The sequence below is a fragment of the Mastigoproctus giganteus genome, chromosome 6 (genome assembly GCF_048544385.1).
Source record: "Mastigoproctus giganteus isolate SK-2022 chromosome 6, ASM4854438v1, whole genome shotgun sequence".
NCBI classification, from domain to species: domain Eukaryota; kingdom Metazoa; phylum Arthropoda; class Arachnida; order Uropygi; family Thelyphonidae; genus Mastigoproctus; species Mastigoproctus giganteus.
In genome coordinates this window covers 4,751,192-4,766,733 of record NC_143580.1, presented here as the reverse complement: position 1 = coordinate 4,766,733, position 15,542 = coordinate 4,751,192, and the positions used below count along the sequence as shown (strand labels likewise).

General features: G+C 37.4%; 1 protein-coding gene across 1 annotated transcript in view; it reads right to left on the bottom strand.

Moving 5' to 3' along the window:
• LOC150083831 (cilia- and flagella-associated protein 157-like) overlaps positions 1-2,989 on the bottom strand; it is a 78,325-nt gene extending 75,336 nt beyond the window's left edge. The window contains exon 1 of the mRNA XM_090375399.1: positions 2,858-2,989. Coding sequence (XP_090231525.1) covers positions 2,858-2,982 — 125 coding nt within the window. The 5' untranslated portion in view covers positions 2,983-2,989. The remainder of the gene's footprint in view (positions 1-2,857) is intronic.
• Positions 2,990-15,542: the final 12,553 nt, after the last annotated feature.

Below are 15,542 nucleotides of genomic sequence, written 5' to 3'. Positions count from 1 at the left end.
TATTCATATTATTTATTTTGAATTATTTCATTTAGAAAAATTAAAATGCTAATTTCTTATATTCAAGATTATAAAATTTAAATACAAAATAAATCTTGCCTTTTTGTGGTGTTCTAATATATATTTCATTACTAGCATTTCAGTTAAGCATTTATTTACAAGTTTATATGATTTAGAGATCAGAGTTAGTAAGGGTCAACACAAGAACCCAAAATCCTGCATGATGGTATGTACAGTCTAACAAATATTAACCAAAAAAATATTCAATTTCTTCTTGAATCATTTAATTAAGGGTATCCAACTATCATGTCAGGAATAAAAACTAGTATACTGAATGAAGTTTTAATCAAGTATATATTCCTTTACTCTCACAAGAATTTCAATACCATTAGCAGTGCTGTTTTCACCATATTGTAGTTCTCTCATCAGCATGAAACAACAGAAACCAGAATTCATGAGACTAGTCAACATTTTTCCATTTCTCCACTGTTCAAGTGTTATATTTCCTCAGCCCAATGTAACCATACCTCCTTGTTTTCACTAACAAGAGTGAAACCTGGATCAGCTGTTGGCTGTGATACTCCATCCATGACAACACACAAGTTGAATTCCAAAATGCTTCTTTGATTGTCATTGCTGTAATGGAGTGACTGACCTTTCTGTTATTATTTGAGTGACTGACCTTTCTGTTATTATTTGAGTGACTGACCTTTCTGTTACACTGCAAGTCATGTCAGCCTCTTGTATCAATAAGATGTTTCCAGCCACAGGATTGCCTTTAACTGGATGTTATTTTATGAATTTCAATAGACCCAAGATACAGTCACAGGTGAAAATCCCAGCAGGGTTGCCACTTCCTAGATACTCATATTGGCACATCTGTCGTTGATGACCAGGCCATGTTCAAAGTCACCTAAATCTTTCATCTTGCCCATTCTTACAATGAATTGCAACATACAGCATCCCAATGTATTTGTCCACCTGCTTTATATCACATGGTATAAACATATGAAGTCATTACTAAAAGAGCCCTCTATTTCACGAAAGAGCAGGCATACCTAATAAGGTAGCCTTCAGTGTATTAGAATACAAAAGCTGTTGTTGGGTTTTAAGAACATCGGCAACTAAGGCCATGTTGCTCCATGTATATTGTCTGTAAACTGCGTGTTCTGTGGTCAATTTTCTGTTTGCTAGATGAAAAACCAGCTTCCAGGAGAAACCATGGGATTTGAACACCTGGTGTGGAGAGGACATCGATCCTACCAACTATGCTACCCACAAGGGCACAAAAATTGTTTTTTCTTGTATAATATATATGATTGCATACAACTTTATGAATTTTAGTTATGAAGCTACCAAAAACATAACACAACACACATACCCAGATTCACTGCAAATAATCAATTGAATGGATCCAGGTGACTAAGACCATCAGGCATACAGACAACAAAATGTTAAAATTTAACAATTGCTTCTATTATATTTTACATTTTGGTGAAAAAATTTTGATATGACTCAGGTATAATGATTTAAATGTTAAGGAGAATGAATGAGTGAATGAAGGTTCAGGGAATAAACTGACCCAGATGAATAGGAGAGTGACGGAAGAGGCTTTTATTATGTATGAGCTGTGCTGTTATAATGTGCATACCTAGGTGGGGGGAAGTTATAACAGGCCTGGCTCATTAGGTATTTCAGACAGATTGGGAGAAGTAGACCCACACTACCCCAGAGGAGAACTATGCAAGATATGTCTAACATATTAATTATCAGTCATCTAAGTTTAGTTCACTGTGCCCAGCTTAACTGTTTATTAAAACTACAGTAAATGTTTTGCACAAGCTATTAAAATAATCAAAGAGAAGAAAATAAGATAAGAAAATAACTTATTTCATTACTGCTTAGGTTATGAAATAAGTTTTTTTTTAATGACCATGCATATAATATTTTATTTATAGAGTAAAATGTCAGTTTATGATCGAACATTAAAACAGAGTTCAGTCCTGATTGTTATATCATATAAAGGTATTGCACAAAACAAAACCTCTAAGAAAGAATATAAATTACCTACGCTACGGCAATGCTGTTTTTAAACTACAATCCTATCGCAAATATTTCTTTATTCAATCTAATGAAAACAATATATTTTGCAACTATTTTCAGAAGAAAAATATGTGTTAACTCTTTCATCTGATTTAAGAAAGGCAGCAAATCTCATTGAAAGCACATTACAAAAAAAGTGCTTATTAAATATTGCATGTAATTTTTAAATTTACACCTTATGAAATCTACTAAATAACTTTTTATTTAGAGCAAATTGATTAAATTTTTCTGCCATTTTAACCATAATGCTTAGCAGGGTATTTAATGCTTAGCAGTAAATTAAAACAAATATTGGCAAAAAAAAATAACACTTAGCAAGTGCAGAAAAAATAACTTTTATACAACATATTAATGGCTATAAATAACAAAACAGGTGAGCGAAAAGCACAAACTGTTTACAAATTCCTATTTCCTCATTATCACCAACAGCAGAAATTAAATATTTCAACTACTTTGAGATTACGGAATAGTCACATCCATTATTAGTATTAGTCAATTTACTGACCAAAATGATTAAAAATAAGACAATACAATACAATTAAATGGTCCTACACTAGGAAAAATATCAAAGAAGTTTGCCAACATCGAAAAAATAAATTTTATAATGCAAGCCATAAACACATGTGATCCATAAATGTCATATGGATTGAATTAATCCAATAAATATTTATTTAACACACCAAGTCAATATCTTAACACTCTTTCCAATTTTTTTTTTTTTTTTTTATTTAAAATGTTACTTTATAATAAATACCTTGCAAGTTTACTTTCAAGATCCTCAAGTGTTATCCTGAATGTCTCCCTTTCCAGCTCAGAAATTCTGTTATCATCTTCTGTAGGTTCCTTCTTTTTTTTTCCTCCTTTCTTCTTTTTAGCCATTTTGGTCTAAGTGTTACTAAAAACAGAAATAATAATTAATACACTATTTAATATTAGGATTTATACTGAAAAGCAAATGATGAACCAATTTTGCATTAGTGAGCTAACATAAAAATTGTTCATAATTACTAAAAAGACAATGAGTACCACATGAAAAAAAAAAAAAAAAACTATAAACTATATAATTATAATTGGCAATCTACTGATTTATATACTACTTTTCACTAGCCCAACAACAAACTAAGATAGTATTATGTAGCTCAAAATAAATAAGTTTCTATAAAAATTAGTCCAAAAAACATTTCCTTACTGAAATAGTTATTTAGTTAGTTTCTTGGGATAAAGCAAAAAAGGTTATGAGGTGAGGTGATGTTGTCATTGGGTTTTAGGAGCAGCAGCAACTAAAGCCATGTTGCTCCATATATATATTGTCTATAAATTGCGTGTGTTCTGAGGTCGATTTTCTGTTTGCTGGATGAAAACCCAAGTTTCTGGGATAAAGAACCATGCAACCCTTGCCTAGACCAACTAACTCAGCCACATTGTGAAAAAGACCCATAAAAATTCCCCTGTCATAGATGGGAGGAATTTTTAATGTGCTACCCATGAGGGCTAAGGTGAGGCATCTGTATATAATGTCTAAAGGTTGCATGTATTTCTGGATGAAAAACTCAAATTTCTGGTAGAGGGGGACTGTGCAATAAACTTTTGCATTTAGCAAAAATGTAAAAGGTTTATTTCTGGAGCAAGGAGACTCTATTTAAGATATACTTTAAAGGAAATGAGGAACTGGAACACAATTTATCATTAGATAGAAGCTGTGCAATTCCAGATTCATGAATAGCCCCCAGGGGCTCACATCTGGTGAGTATGGGCTTGGCACACCCAGGGTCCTGAGCTGGATTCCATCGTCATTCTTCTCTTTCTTGGTGATTTCCTTCTACTGCTGACTCTCTCTCTCTCTCTCTCTCTCTCTCAGGGTAACTCAAAATTTTTTTTGGCTAGTGCAGCATTAGCCTCAGGCTTCCTTGCACCATATGGCTAATAATAATAATAATATGCCAATAAGCCATGGCTTGCTTGCTATTCTGAGTTTGGTCCCTTCGTGGTTTCCTTTTGTGACAAAACAATCTATAATTATATTTTTTTATAATGTAGTCTATAAGTAAGTACCAAGGGTAAAATGTTGCAAGAGATCCCAAAATTGTACCAAAAGTACAATTTTGGGATCTCTTCACGTGTTTTGACTTAGGGCCTCATCATAATATATAATAATAGCCCTGCAATATCCAATGTGTATTTAGTATTTCCGTATTAACTAAATAACTTGCCTCGACATGTTATGGAACAGTTTGTGCATCAGGTGGAACACCAGAAATACTTGGTTTCAATATGGAATCCTGGCTAATTTTTCCATCAGCATCCAGGAATTATTTAAAGTGTTCTGACACAAGTGTATGGCCCGTGGTTCACAAATTTTACACTACTCCCTCTTCACTCAAGCCTAGTTCTATCAAGTAAATGTGTTAGGTTTATTAAAGAGAATGAAAACAAGCAGAGATACATTGGTTCCATCATTACAGCAAGGATGTATAGTGCACATACAAATACCATGAAGACCTGTTCTTAATGACTGTTTCCTTCATTTACAATTGCCACACTTCATTTTTATGGGAGGGTGGAGTTATGGAAATTTCCAAATGCCTTTATGTAAAAGCTGTAAATTGATCTAAATGAAGTAAAACATATTTAAAGTTCTAGATACTTTTCATAACCAAAAAATAATTCATGTGAATAATTTCTTTGGAGAATATTCTAATACTTTCTTATCACAGAATACTGTGGTGCCTCCATAGCCAGGTGGGAAGGAGCAGCAGTGCATAGCACACGCTTCTTGATTAGACTAGGGTTCGAGTCCATCACCACCAAATACGGAGGATGCGGAAAGGTCAAGGAATGACCACCACATATTGCCGGAGCAATATGGCCTTAGTTGCTAATGCTCCTAAAAACCAAATAACAACAACAGAATCCTGTGAGAATATTCCCTGTCTACATCATTAATTAAAACACTGATTGCAAGTTTAAGAAGTAGCAAGCAGTTCAGTTCTAACCAGAAATTGGGTCAGATACAATTCTTGATTTTTTTTTTTGCTCTGTGAGTATATAAATAATATTGTAGTGTTTTAATAAATTTTGTGCAATGCATACATATACAGGGTCATTGAAAAAGGTGCCCATGATTTCCCTTTTAATTATTTTCATAAATATTTTATCAATTGCTGTGATCGCAGCAGAAAACAGTGTGATAACTCACTAAGTTTTATTTGAAACCTAAACAATGACCTTGGCTGCACCGTGAATGTGCTCAGAATGACTCCTACGTGCATCGCCTCAGTCAGTGTCAGTAAGATGGACACCAAGAAGTCAGTGTCAGTAAGATGGACACCAAGAAGTCAGTGTCAGTAAGATGGACACCAAGAAGTCAGTGTCAGCCTTGGTCACCAAGAAGTCAGTGTCAGCCTTGGTCACCAAGAAGTCCTGACCTCACTTTTTCTTGTGGGGCTGCCTAAAGAACATCTAAGCAGAAAAGATTCGTTCAGCAAATATCACAGCTGCAATAGCAACAGTCATGCTGGAAATGACTTGAGTGACCAGGGACAGAGATCAACTATTGCTTGGATGTTTGCCGAGCAAGGAACGGTGCTCATATCGAAACATACTAAGGTATCAAGTAAAACTCGAGATATTCCTGTAGATATTAACAAATAAAACAATTGATTGATGTAAGCATTTGCGTTGTTATTTTATCATGAAATCACGGACAACTTTTTCGATGACCCTATATTACAACAGTAGGTGAGAATGGAATGGCATTATTATTATTAGTAGTAGTAGTAGCAGTTGCATGTATTAGCTATATATAGTGTATATAGCTAATACATGCAACATCCAAGACTGAGAGTCGTTATTAATGGACATTGCTGTTCATGGACTAATGTTACTGGTAGAATCCACCCCTCCCCAGGTTCAGTGTTAGGCCCATTGTCATTTTTTGTATTTATTAATGAACTGATGAAGGCATATCAGGCTTAATATTCAAGTTTGCAGATGATACCAAGATTAGCAGGGTAGTTAATAACATAACAATATGCTACTGCAACAGGATCAAGAAAAGTTAGGCAAATGGCAACTGAAGTTTAACATTGGTAAATGCAAAGTACTGCATATGGGTAGCAGTAATCTCAGTACACTGAGTGTGATACTACACTCAGTGTAGTGGAAAATGATACGGATATGGAGTTTTCTGAGCAGTGCAGACAGGCAGCCAGGACAACTTGTGGGGTTTTGTCAATGTCACAGGAATTTTTGCTACCAGGGATAAGGGGGTGATTATCCCATTGTATAAGGTAATGGTCAGGTCACATCTTGAGTACTGCATACAGGTCTGTTGATCTCATTTTAGGAAGAATGAAGACAGTGCCGTCGTGGTATGGTAAGCATCCAGGCTAGGGTGCCATTTGGGTAGGGGCACTTTGCCATCGTGCAGATTATTTAATTTTAATTTAAAAAGGGGCACCAAATGCTTCATTTGCCTAGGACGCAAAAATATCTCACGATGGCACTGGATGAAGAACTGCTAACAGGTGCAGAGAAGGGTATTCAGATTGGATGAACTGATGAATTGAGTAAGCTCAATGCTCCTCTTGCTCAGACTACACATGCACATGAGGGGGCATAAATTCAAGATGAGGAAGGGCAGCTGCAGGGCAGACATGTGAAAATTTGCCTTTTGCCAGCAGATAGTTGATTGTTCAAACAAACTTCCATCTGGTGTCGAAGAATTTAAGGGGGAGATGAATGAGTAAATTTAAGGGATAATTAGAAACCTGTTAAGGGGGAGATTTGTTTGTTTTGTTATTTGGTTTTTAGGAGCATTAGCAACTAAGGCCATATTGCTCCAGGATATGCGGTGGTCATTCCCTGAACTTTTCCGCATCCTCCGTATTTGGTGGTGCCGGGCTCGAACCCCAGTCTAATCAAGAAGCGTGTGCTACGCACTGCTGCTCCTTCCCACCTAGCTACGGAGGCGCCCATTTTAAATGGGAGAGAGATTAATAGTTAATAATGGGAGAGAGATAGTTAATAATGGGAGAGAGATTAATAGTTAAGCCCAGGGGCTCACATCTAGTGAGTATGGGTTTGGCACACCCAGGGTCCTGAGCTGGATATCATCATTCTTCTCTTTCTTGGTGATTCCCTTCTACATCTCTCTCTCTCTCTCTCTCAGGGTAATTCAGAATTTTTTTTTTTTTTTTTTTTTTTTGCCTGGTGTAGCAGAAGCCTCAGGCTTCCTTGCACCATAAAGCTAATAATAATAATAATAATATGGGAGATGCTGTATAAGCTTGTTTTCTTGCAGCATCATTTGCTACTACTAATATTAAGATGAAAAAAATTTTGTATACTGTACTTGACGCAAAACTCATACTATTCCTTATATATTAATTACCATATTCCTCCTGATACCAATATTATTAATACTAATATCTTTTATTTTCCTCATCTTGCCTTACTTCGTAATAATTTTCTAAGTTAAATATGCATATTTCAGGCCGTTGTATGGGTATTCCTTTTTTACTCACTTTTAATACAAAATTTCGTTCAAATTTCAATGTCTAGTTTTTAAGTGATTAATTGAATGATAACTACCATGAATAATCGAAGCAAATTTATATATGCGTAATTTATAATAATAATCTTTTCTACCTGTAGACTTTCACTCCTCGAGCTTACCTATTCTTTTCCTTTTTGTGGAGGACGCCATATTCGTGTAAATATGCAATACCTACTTACACTTACTCCTTCTGTTTATTGACTAAAATATAATAATGTATAAGAGGGAATTATATTGAAAATATATGTACTATCGTGGTACATATGGCCGTGTTTGAAAAGGTCATAATCAGATTTCAGAATATCCTGGAATTCCTCTAAGGGTACCGGCAAATCCCATAATCAATCTTTTTTTTTTCTCCGAAACGAACGCAATTTTTATTCTGTTCATATGAAAATATAACTTACCAAAACGAATATTTTAAATATACAACTTCAATCTGACGTTAGATATGGATTTCAAAAGTAAGAAGCTGTTTAAACTGCTTGCGAATATTCCAATTTAATAGCGCAGAGTCGCTGTTGCCATGGAAACAAAACAGCATACACCACCATGGGAAAATAATTTATTTATCTTTCAGAAGCAGATTTTTTTTTTCTTTTTTTATTATAAAAAGTCAGGATTTTTTTTTCTTGTTTTGTTTTGTTTCTTCTCCATGCAAGAGAATGTAAAAACATTAATAATAAATAAAAACACACTGTTTTTTTTTTAAACAAAACAAACAAAAATAAATGTGTTGCGAAAGGCAGTTTTTTAATCAGAGCACTAACTGTTGTAGTTCAATGCTGTTCACGCCATGAGTTAGATATTGTAAATCTCAGTGAGCGTTGTACATATACACTACTCTCCAAAATTAACAGAACATTTAGAAAAGTTATGCTGCTTGGGATGAAGCAGAACAAAATTTGGTATAGTGGTGTAGCAAAGAACAGCGTTGAACTGAGGAAACACAGCGAGAAACTTCGGACATGTATAACGGAATTTTATAGGGCTTATATAAGAATTATCAAAAAGGTCACTTTACAGAAGTTGATAGAGGATGCTCGAAAATATGGTTACATGACATCAGTATAGCGTATGACCCTCCAACGGCTAAACAGGCCTGGCAGCAGTGAACCATGCTCGATAAAAGGGTGTCTATAAGATTCTTATAGACAATAAATCCCATTCTTCCACCAGCGCAGATGTTTGTTAACCCACCAAGTGACAAAAAAAGTGGCTGTTGCCGTGCACTGCGACGCCCAAGGGCGTCCTACAAATGTTCAATGGGATTTAAGTCTCGTGATCGCGCTGGCCATGGCAGTCGCTCGATATCTTCAGTTTCAAAATATTTCTCCACCATTTTAGCTCTATGTGCAGTGGGGGTGTCATGTATGGAAAAAAAATCTGGGCCAACTGTGCACCTAAAAAATCGCACATATGGTTCGAGGATCTGTTTTCGGTTCTTCTGCGCAGTTACGGTGCAAATTTGATGCGAATTTATCACTGTCGTTAATAAGTATCGAATACAATAAGAGGGGTGCAGACTAAACCCTGAGAGAGAGACTAAGGATAATTATTAGATATATCACTGGGTAAAAGAAGAAAGAAAACATGAAAAAGTAGTTTTTCGCATAGTTTAGCATTAACAAAGGCGAATGATGCAGAAAGCAAGCTTATATAGCATCAGCCAAAAAAAAAAAAAAAAAAAAAAAAATCCCCTTCTCATTTCACCCATTAACTGGCTCCAATGTTTGTCAATTTCTGCCTTGAATCTGTTTAAGCTATCAACTTCTACAACGGCAGATGGAAGTTTGTTCCAGCAATCAACTACACGCTGGCTAAAGTCCAACTTCCACACATCTATCCTAGAACAGTCTTTCCTAAAATATGAATTTATGCCCTTTCAGGCGATTATTCTGAGCAAGAGGAAGAATCCCATCAGCATTGAGGATGCTCAAACCAATCAAGCCTTTATACACCTCAACACCTCAATCAGATCACCCCGCAAGTGCTTAGTCTACAGACACTGTAATTTGCAAAACTTAAGCCTTTCTTCGTAAGAGAAACTCTTTGTTCCATTCACTAATCTTGTTGCCATTCTCTCTCCTCGTTCCCATAGCTCTACATCTTTCTTGAAATGAGGCCTCCAGACCTGTATACAGTACTCAAAGTGTGACCTCACCATTGCCTTATACATGGGGATAATCACCTCCTTATCCCTGCTATAAAAAATTCCTGTATATCATTGACAAGATACCATGAGCTACTCTTGCACACTGTCCACACTGCTCAGAAAACTTAATTTCTGCCTGCATGATTACCCCAGGTCCTTTTCACACTCAAACCACAGTCAGTGTAGTACCACACAGTTCATACGTTACTCTGGGTTACTGATATCCATGTGCAGTACTTTACATTCGTCAGTGTTAAACTTCAGTTGCCACCTCTCAGCCGATCTGCTCAACTTTTCCAGATCCTGTTGCAGCAGCGTATTGTCGTTATCAATTCTGCTAACATTCGTATCGTCTGCAAACTTGGCTTAATGTCCAAGTTTGCTAACATTCGTATCTTCTGCGAACTTGGACATTAAGCCATATACAATCATCAATATCATTAATGAATACAGAAAACAACAATCGACCCTGGGAGACTCCACTAATAACATTAGTCGACGAAGAGCAGTGTCCACTGATTATCACAGTCTGTCTCCCACTTAATCATCCCTTTATCCATAGTAGCAATTTGTCTCCAAAGCCAAACTGTCCCATTTGGGCAGCGGTCTTCCATGTGAAACAGTATCAAAAGCCTTTCAAAGATCCAAATGTATGATTTCAAAATTTTTCTTTAAATCCCGTTCCTTAGTGACTACATCATAGTATCCAAACAAATTGGTCAGACAAGACTTCCCCTTAACAAACCCATGCTGTTTCCGTGCTTTAACTGAAGTCATGCCAAAATGATCCCGCAATTCTTCTTTAACCAGTGCCTCCATTAATTTCCCAGGGACAGAAGTTAAACTAACAGGTCTGTAATTACTCGTGTCTCCCTTTGACACTCTTTTGTGGATTGGAGTCACATTTGTACATTTACAGTCCATGGTTACCTCCCAGAGTCCAAGGAAGTGCTCATAAATATGGTAAGGGATTGCTTACTTCCTTTGCTGACTCCTTTAATATAACTGGATAGATTCCATCCATTTCCAGTGCCTTTCTTATGTTTATCTTGAACAATTTCTCCTCCACTTTACTCTCAGTTATTACAAGATTCTCTAGCTTACTGCCAGAGTTCAACACAACTCTAGCATTCCCCTCCCTCAATAACTTCTCATGTGTGAATGCAGATGCAAAATATTCATTTAGTTTGTTAGCTACCTGAACAGAATCATAAACAGTTGGACCATTGATATCGAGTGGATCAATTTGATTCATCCCCTTCCTTCTTGAGTTTACATAAGTAAAGATCTCTTTGCTGTTTTTCTTTTCATCGTTTGCAAAAGATTTATCGTAATGTGCCTTTGCCTGCCTAACCTCTTTTGTGGCTTGGTTACAGACCAGCTTATATCTATCATAGGCTTCCGTGTCACCTGTTAATTTATATGTATCCCATGCATTTTTCTTCTTTGCCACATGTCTAACCAGTTCATCTGACTTCCATTTAGGCCTAAATCTTGAACAATATCTCTTAGAAGGTATGAAAATTCTAGTAGCTTCCAAGATTATTTCTTTGAATGCTTCCTATTTTTAATTTGCTGTTGAGAACATCTTTAGTTTGTCCCACCGTATAGAATACTGTCTCAGACCACCGCAGTCACCTTTACGAAAGCAAAATCCTTCCCTTTACCCCTGATGGTGACTTTACCCGAGATTTATGCTGACGAGGCTACTAGAGACGGTCGTTTTCAAAGCCGCTAAGTGGATTTTTCTTATTTATTGATTTGAAATTATTGTTTTTCTAAAACTTTTGATTTAAATTTAGTAGTATAACATTATTTTGTGATTTTCTGATTAATTTGGTGTATTTATTCTTTACTCGGCCTTGTAATTGCATAAAAGTATCGGTAAAGGTTTCCACGTGTTTCAACTCCGCTAACCGTTCGTAATTTTCCCGCCTTTGCGATACGATATACCGTACTAGATAGCGTTAGTTGAACTTCGTTAGCAGTTAAATTGTACGTTTAAATAAATACATATAACGACTTAGATTACAAACGTAATATAATTAATTTTATTTAACATAATTAATTATACATATAACCACTTAGGTTACGTAACATAAATAATTAGTAAAAACAAATAATTAATACATAACTTGATACGAAAGTTATATAAAGGGATTTCGCAGATAACACTCGTTACTGAAACGTAAATATTTCGTAGATAACACTCGTTACTGAAACATAAATATAGCGTTATAACTGTGTTTGGATACAAGTTTAGGATTTAATTTTGTACAGAAATTGAAATTTTATTGAAAGTAAATCTAAATCATGACTCAAACCAGAGCAGCAAAGCAAAGGGCTCAAGCTAATGGGAATGCTGTGGCCCAGGGGAGAACTGAGGGGGGCAGTTGTCCTCTGAATCACAGCCTTGTAAGATGCACTATTTGCTTGATGTTTGCGGAGCAGTCAAGTATGGGACATGATACTGCCATGGGGGATGTCTTTGTGTGTGTGCGATGCAAGGAGTGTAAGGAGATAAGGCGACAACTCAGCGTTGTTATGGGCCTATATGAGAGCTTGAAGGATAGGGTGGATGCCCTCGAAGGATTACAAGTGAGGGGCCCATCAAGCTCTCAGCTGCCCACACCAATGCCAGAGCTTGCACTTGGTCATCGCGGAACACAGCGGCAACCCCCAAGGCAGAATGCGCTGGTCCCACAGGAACTAGTAGTTGTTGGTGACTCTATTGTCAGGGAAACGGGAAACATGCTTTGTAAAAAGGATAGGTGGAATAGGACCAGGGTATGTCTGCCAGGGGCAAAAGTTGATGACGTTGTAGAGCGGATATCATCTTTTAAGGGCACAAAAGGTGATATAGTTGTACACGTTGGCACTAATGACATTAAGAGTAGGAGACCGGCGGAATTACTTGACAAGTACAGGTCACTGATGAAAAAAAGCCGTGAATTAGGGTTGAAATTGAAAGTGTCTGCAATTCTGCCCAGACACGATAGGAGGGAGTATATGATGAGAGCCCTGTCAATCAATTCGGCCCTGGAAAGATTGTGCAGGGCTCAAGGGGTAGAATTTTTTTCAGCCTGGTCTGTACTTGTTAACAGGAGAGACTGCTTCTACAGGGATGGGATACACTTAAATAGAAAGGGTGCAAGAATGTTTGCTGATGCTATCGAGGCAATGTTAGGTGGGTCGGAAAACTGCTAGATTGGGGGGATACAAGGACTAATAGATTAACAGTAGCCACTGGCAGAGGTGAAAGTGATTCTTGCACTGCTTCTATTGGAATGAGCCGCAGCCTGGAAAATAAGATGCAGGATATTTCAGAGACTGCTGGGAATCATTGGGGTACAAGTAAACACATGGGTTGTGTTAGGGTAGCTAAGAAAAAGAACAGGTGCATGTATACTTGTGTGTACACCAATGCTAGGAGTTTAGTAAATAAATTTGATGAATTTGAGGTATTGCTCAAAACATCAAAGGCAGATATTGTGGGGATTTCAGAGACGTGGTGTCACACAGATATAAGAAATGCAGAACTGGAATTTGGGGAGTACAATGTCTACAGAAAGGATAGACAGGATAGGAAGGGAGGAGGGGTTATGCTATTAGTTAAAAAACACATAAAATCCAAGGAAGTGAAGCCAGTCGACATCGCTGGACAGTGCAGTGTCGAGTCAGTTTGGTGTGACATAAGCATTGGGAGATCAAAATTGAGAGTAGGAGTGTGCTATAGGCCTAATGACTCTGATGAGTATAATAAGAAACTGTTCGGAGAAATAGAGTGGGCCAGTAAATCAGAGAGTCTTATAATGGGGGATTTTAATTTCCCAGATATTGACTGGAATTTGGGGGCTGGTCACTCACACAGTAGCAAGGCTTTTGTGGATTTATTGGATGATTGTTTTCTACATCAGCATGTTCGGGAGGCAACTAGAGGGAGTAATACTCTTGATTTGATTATCAGTAGTGATTCTTCATGCATTAAGAATCTGCAGATAAATGAACCACTTGGTGGCAGTGATCACAGTGTGCTGAAGTGGGAGTTACTCAAAGAGGTAACTACCATTAGGGGTAAAGGGAAGGGGTATTGCTTTCGTAAAGGCGACTACAATGGACTGAGACAGTATTTAAATTCTATACAGTGGGATCAACTGATGATATTGCCAACAGCAAATTCAAAATGGGAAGCATTCAAAGAACTTATTGTGGAAGCTACTAGGCTTTACATACCAACTAAGAAATATTGTTCAAGGTTTAGGCCTAAATGGTTGTCAGATGAACTAATGAGACATGTGGCAGAGAAGAAAAATGCATGGGATACATATAAATTAATGGGTGACATGGAAGCCTATGATAGATACAAGTTGATCTGTAACCAAGTTACAAAGGAGGTTAGGCAGGCGAAGGCAGATTACGAGAGATCCTTGGCAAGGGATGCGAAGAAAAACAGCAAAGAGTTCTTTACTTATGTAAACTCTAGAAGGAAGGGGATGAATCAGATTGGTCCACTTGAGATCGATGGGTCAACTGTTGATGACCCTGCTCGGGTAGCTAACAAACTAAATGAATATTTTGCATCGACATTCACACATGAGGAGTTATTCAGCGAGGGGAATGCCAGAGGTGTATTCAACTCTAGCAGTAAGCTAGAGAATCTTGTAATAACTGAGAGCAAAGTGGAGGAGAAAATGTTGAAGATAAACACAAGAAAGGCACCTGGGGTGGATGGGATCTATCCAGTTATATTAAAGGAGGCAGCAAAGGAGGTAAGCAAACCCTTAGCCATAATTATGAGAGCTTCCTTGGACTCAGGGGAGGTACCCATTGACTGGAGATGTGCAAATGTGACCCCAATTCACAAAGGGGGATCAAAGGCTGACACAAGTAATTATAGACCTGTGAGTTTAACTTCTGTTCCCGGAAAATTAATGGAGGCACTGGTGAAAGAAGCACTGCAGGATCATCTAGACAAGACTTCAGTTATAGCTAGGACACAGCATGGTTTTGTTAAGGGGAAGTCTTGCCTGACCAATTTGATTGGATACTATGATGCAGTCACAAAAGAACTGGATGCAGGGAATAACTTTGATATTATATACTTGGATCTTAGAAAGGCTTTTGATACTGTTGCACATGGAAGACTGCTGCACAAATTGGAGCAGTGTGGCATTGGAGGCAAGTTGCTGCTATGGATAAAGGGGTGGTTGAGGGGGAGAAGACAGAGAGTGGTAATCAATGGACACTGCTCATCGTGGACTAATGTTATTAGTGGAGTCCCTCAGGGTTCAGTATTGGGGCCTTTATTGTTTTCTGTATTTATAAATGATATTGATGATGGTATATCAGGCTTAATGTCCAAGTTTGCAGACGATACGAAGGTTGGCAGGGTTGTCAAGGACACTACTGACACTATGCTGCTGCAACAGGATTTGGAAAGGTTGAGCAGATGGGCTTCGAGGTGGCAAATGAAGTTTAACATTGACAAATGTAAAGTACTACATATGGGAAACAGCAACCCCAGAGCAACGTATCAACTCTGTGGTACTACACTGACAGTGGTAGAGAATGAAAGGGACCTGGGGGTGGTGGTGCAGGCAGATATGAAGTTCTCTGAGCAGTGCAGACGAGCTGCAAGAGTAGCTCATGGTGTATTGTCAATGATATATAGGAATTTTTCTAGCAGGGATAAGGAGGTGATTATTCCCTTGTATAAGGCAATGGTCA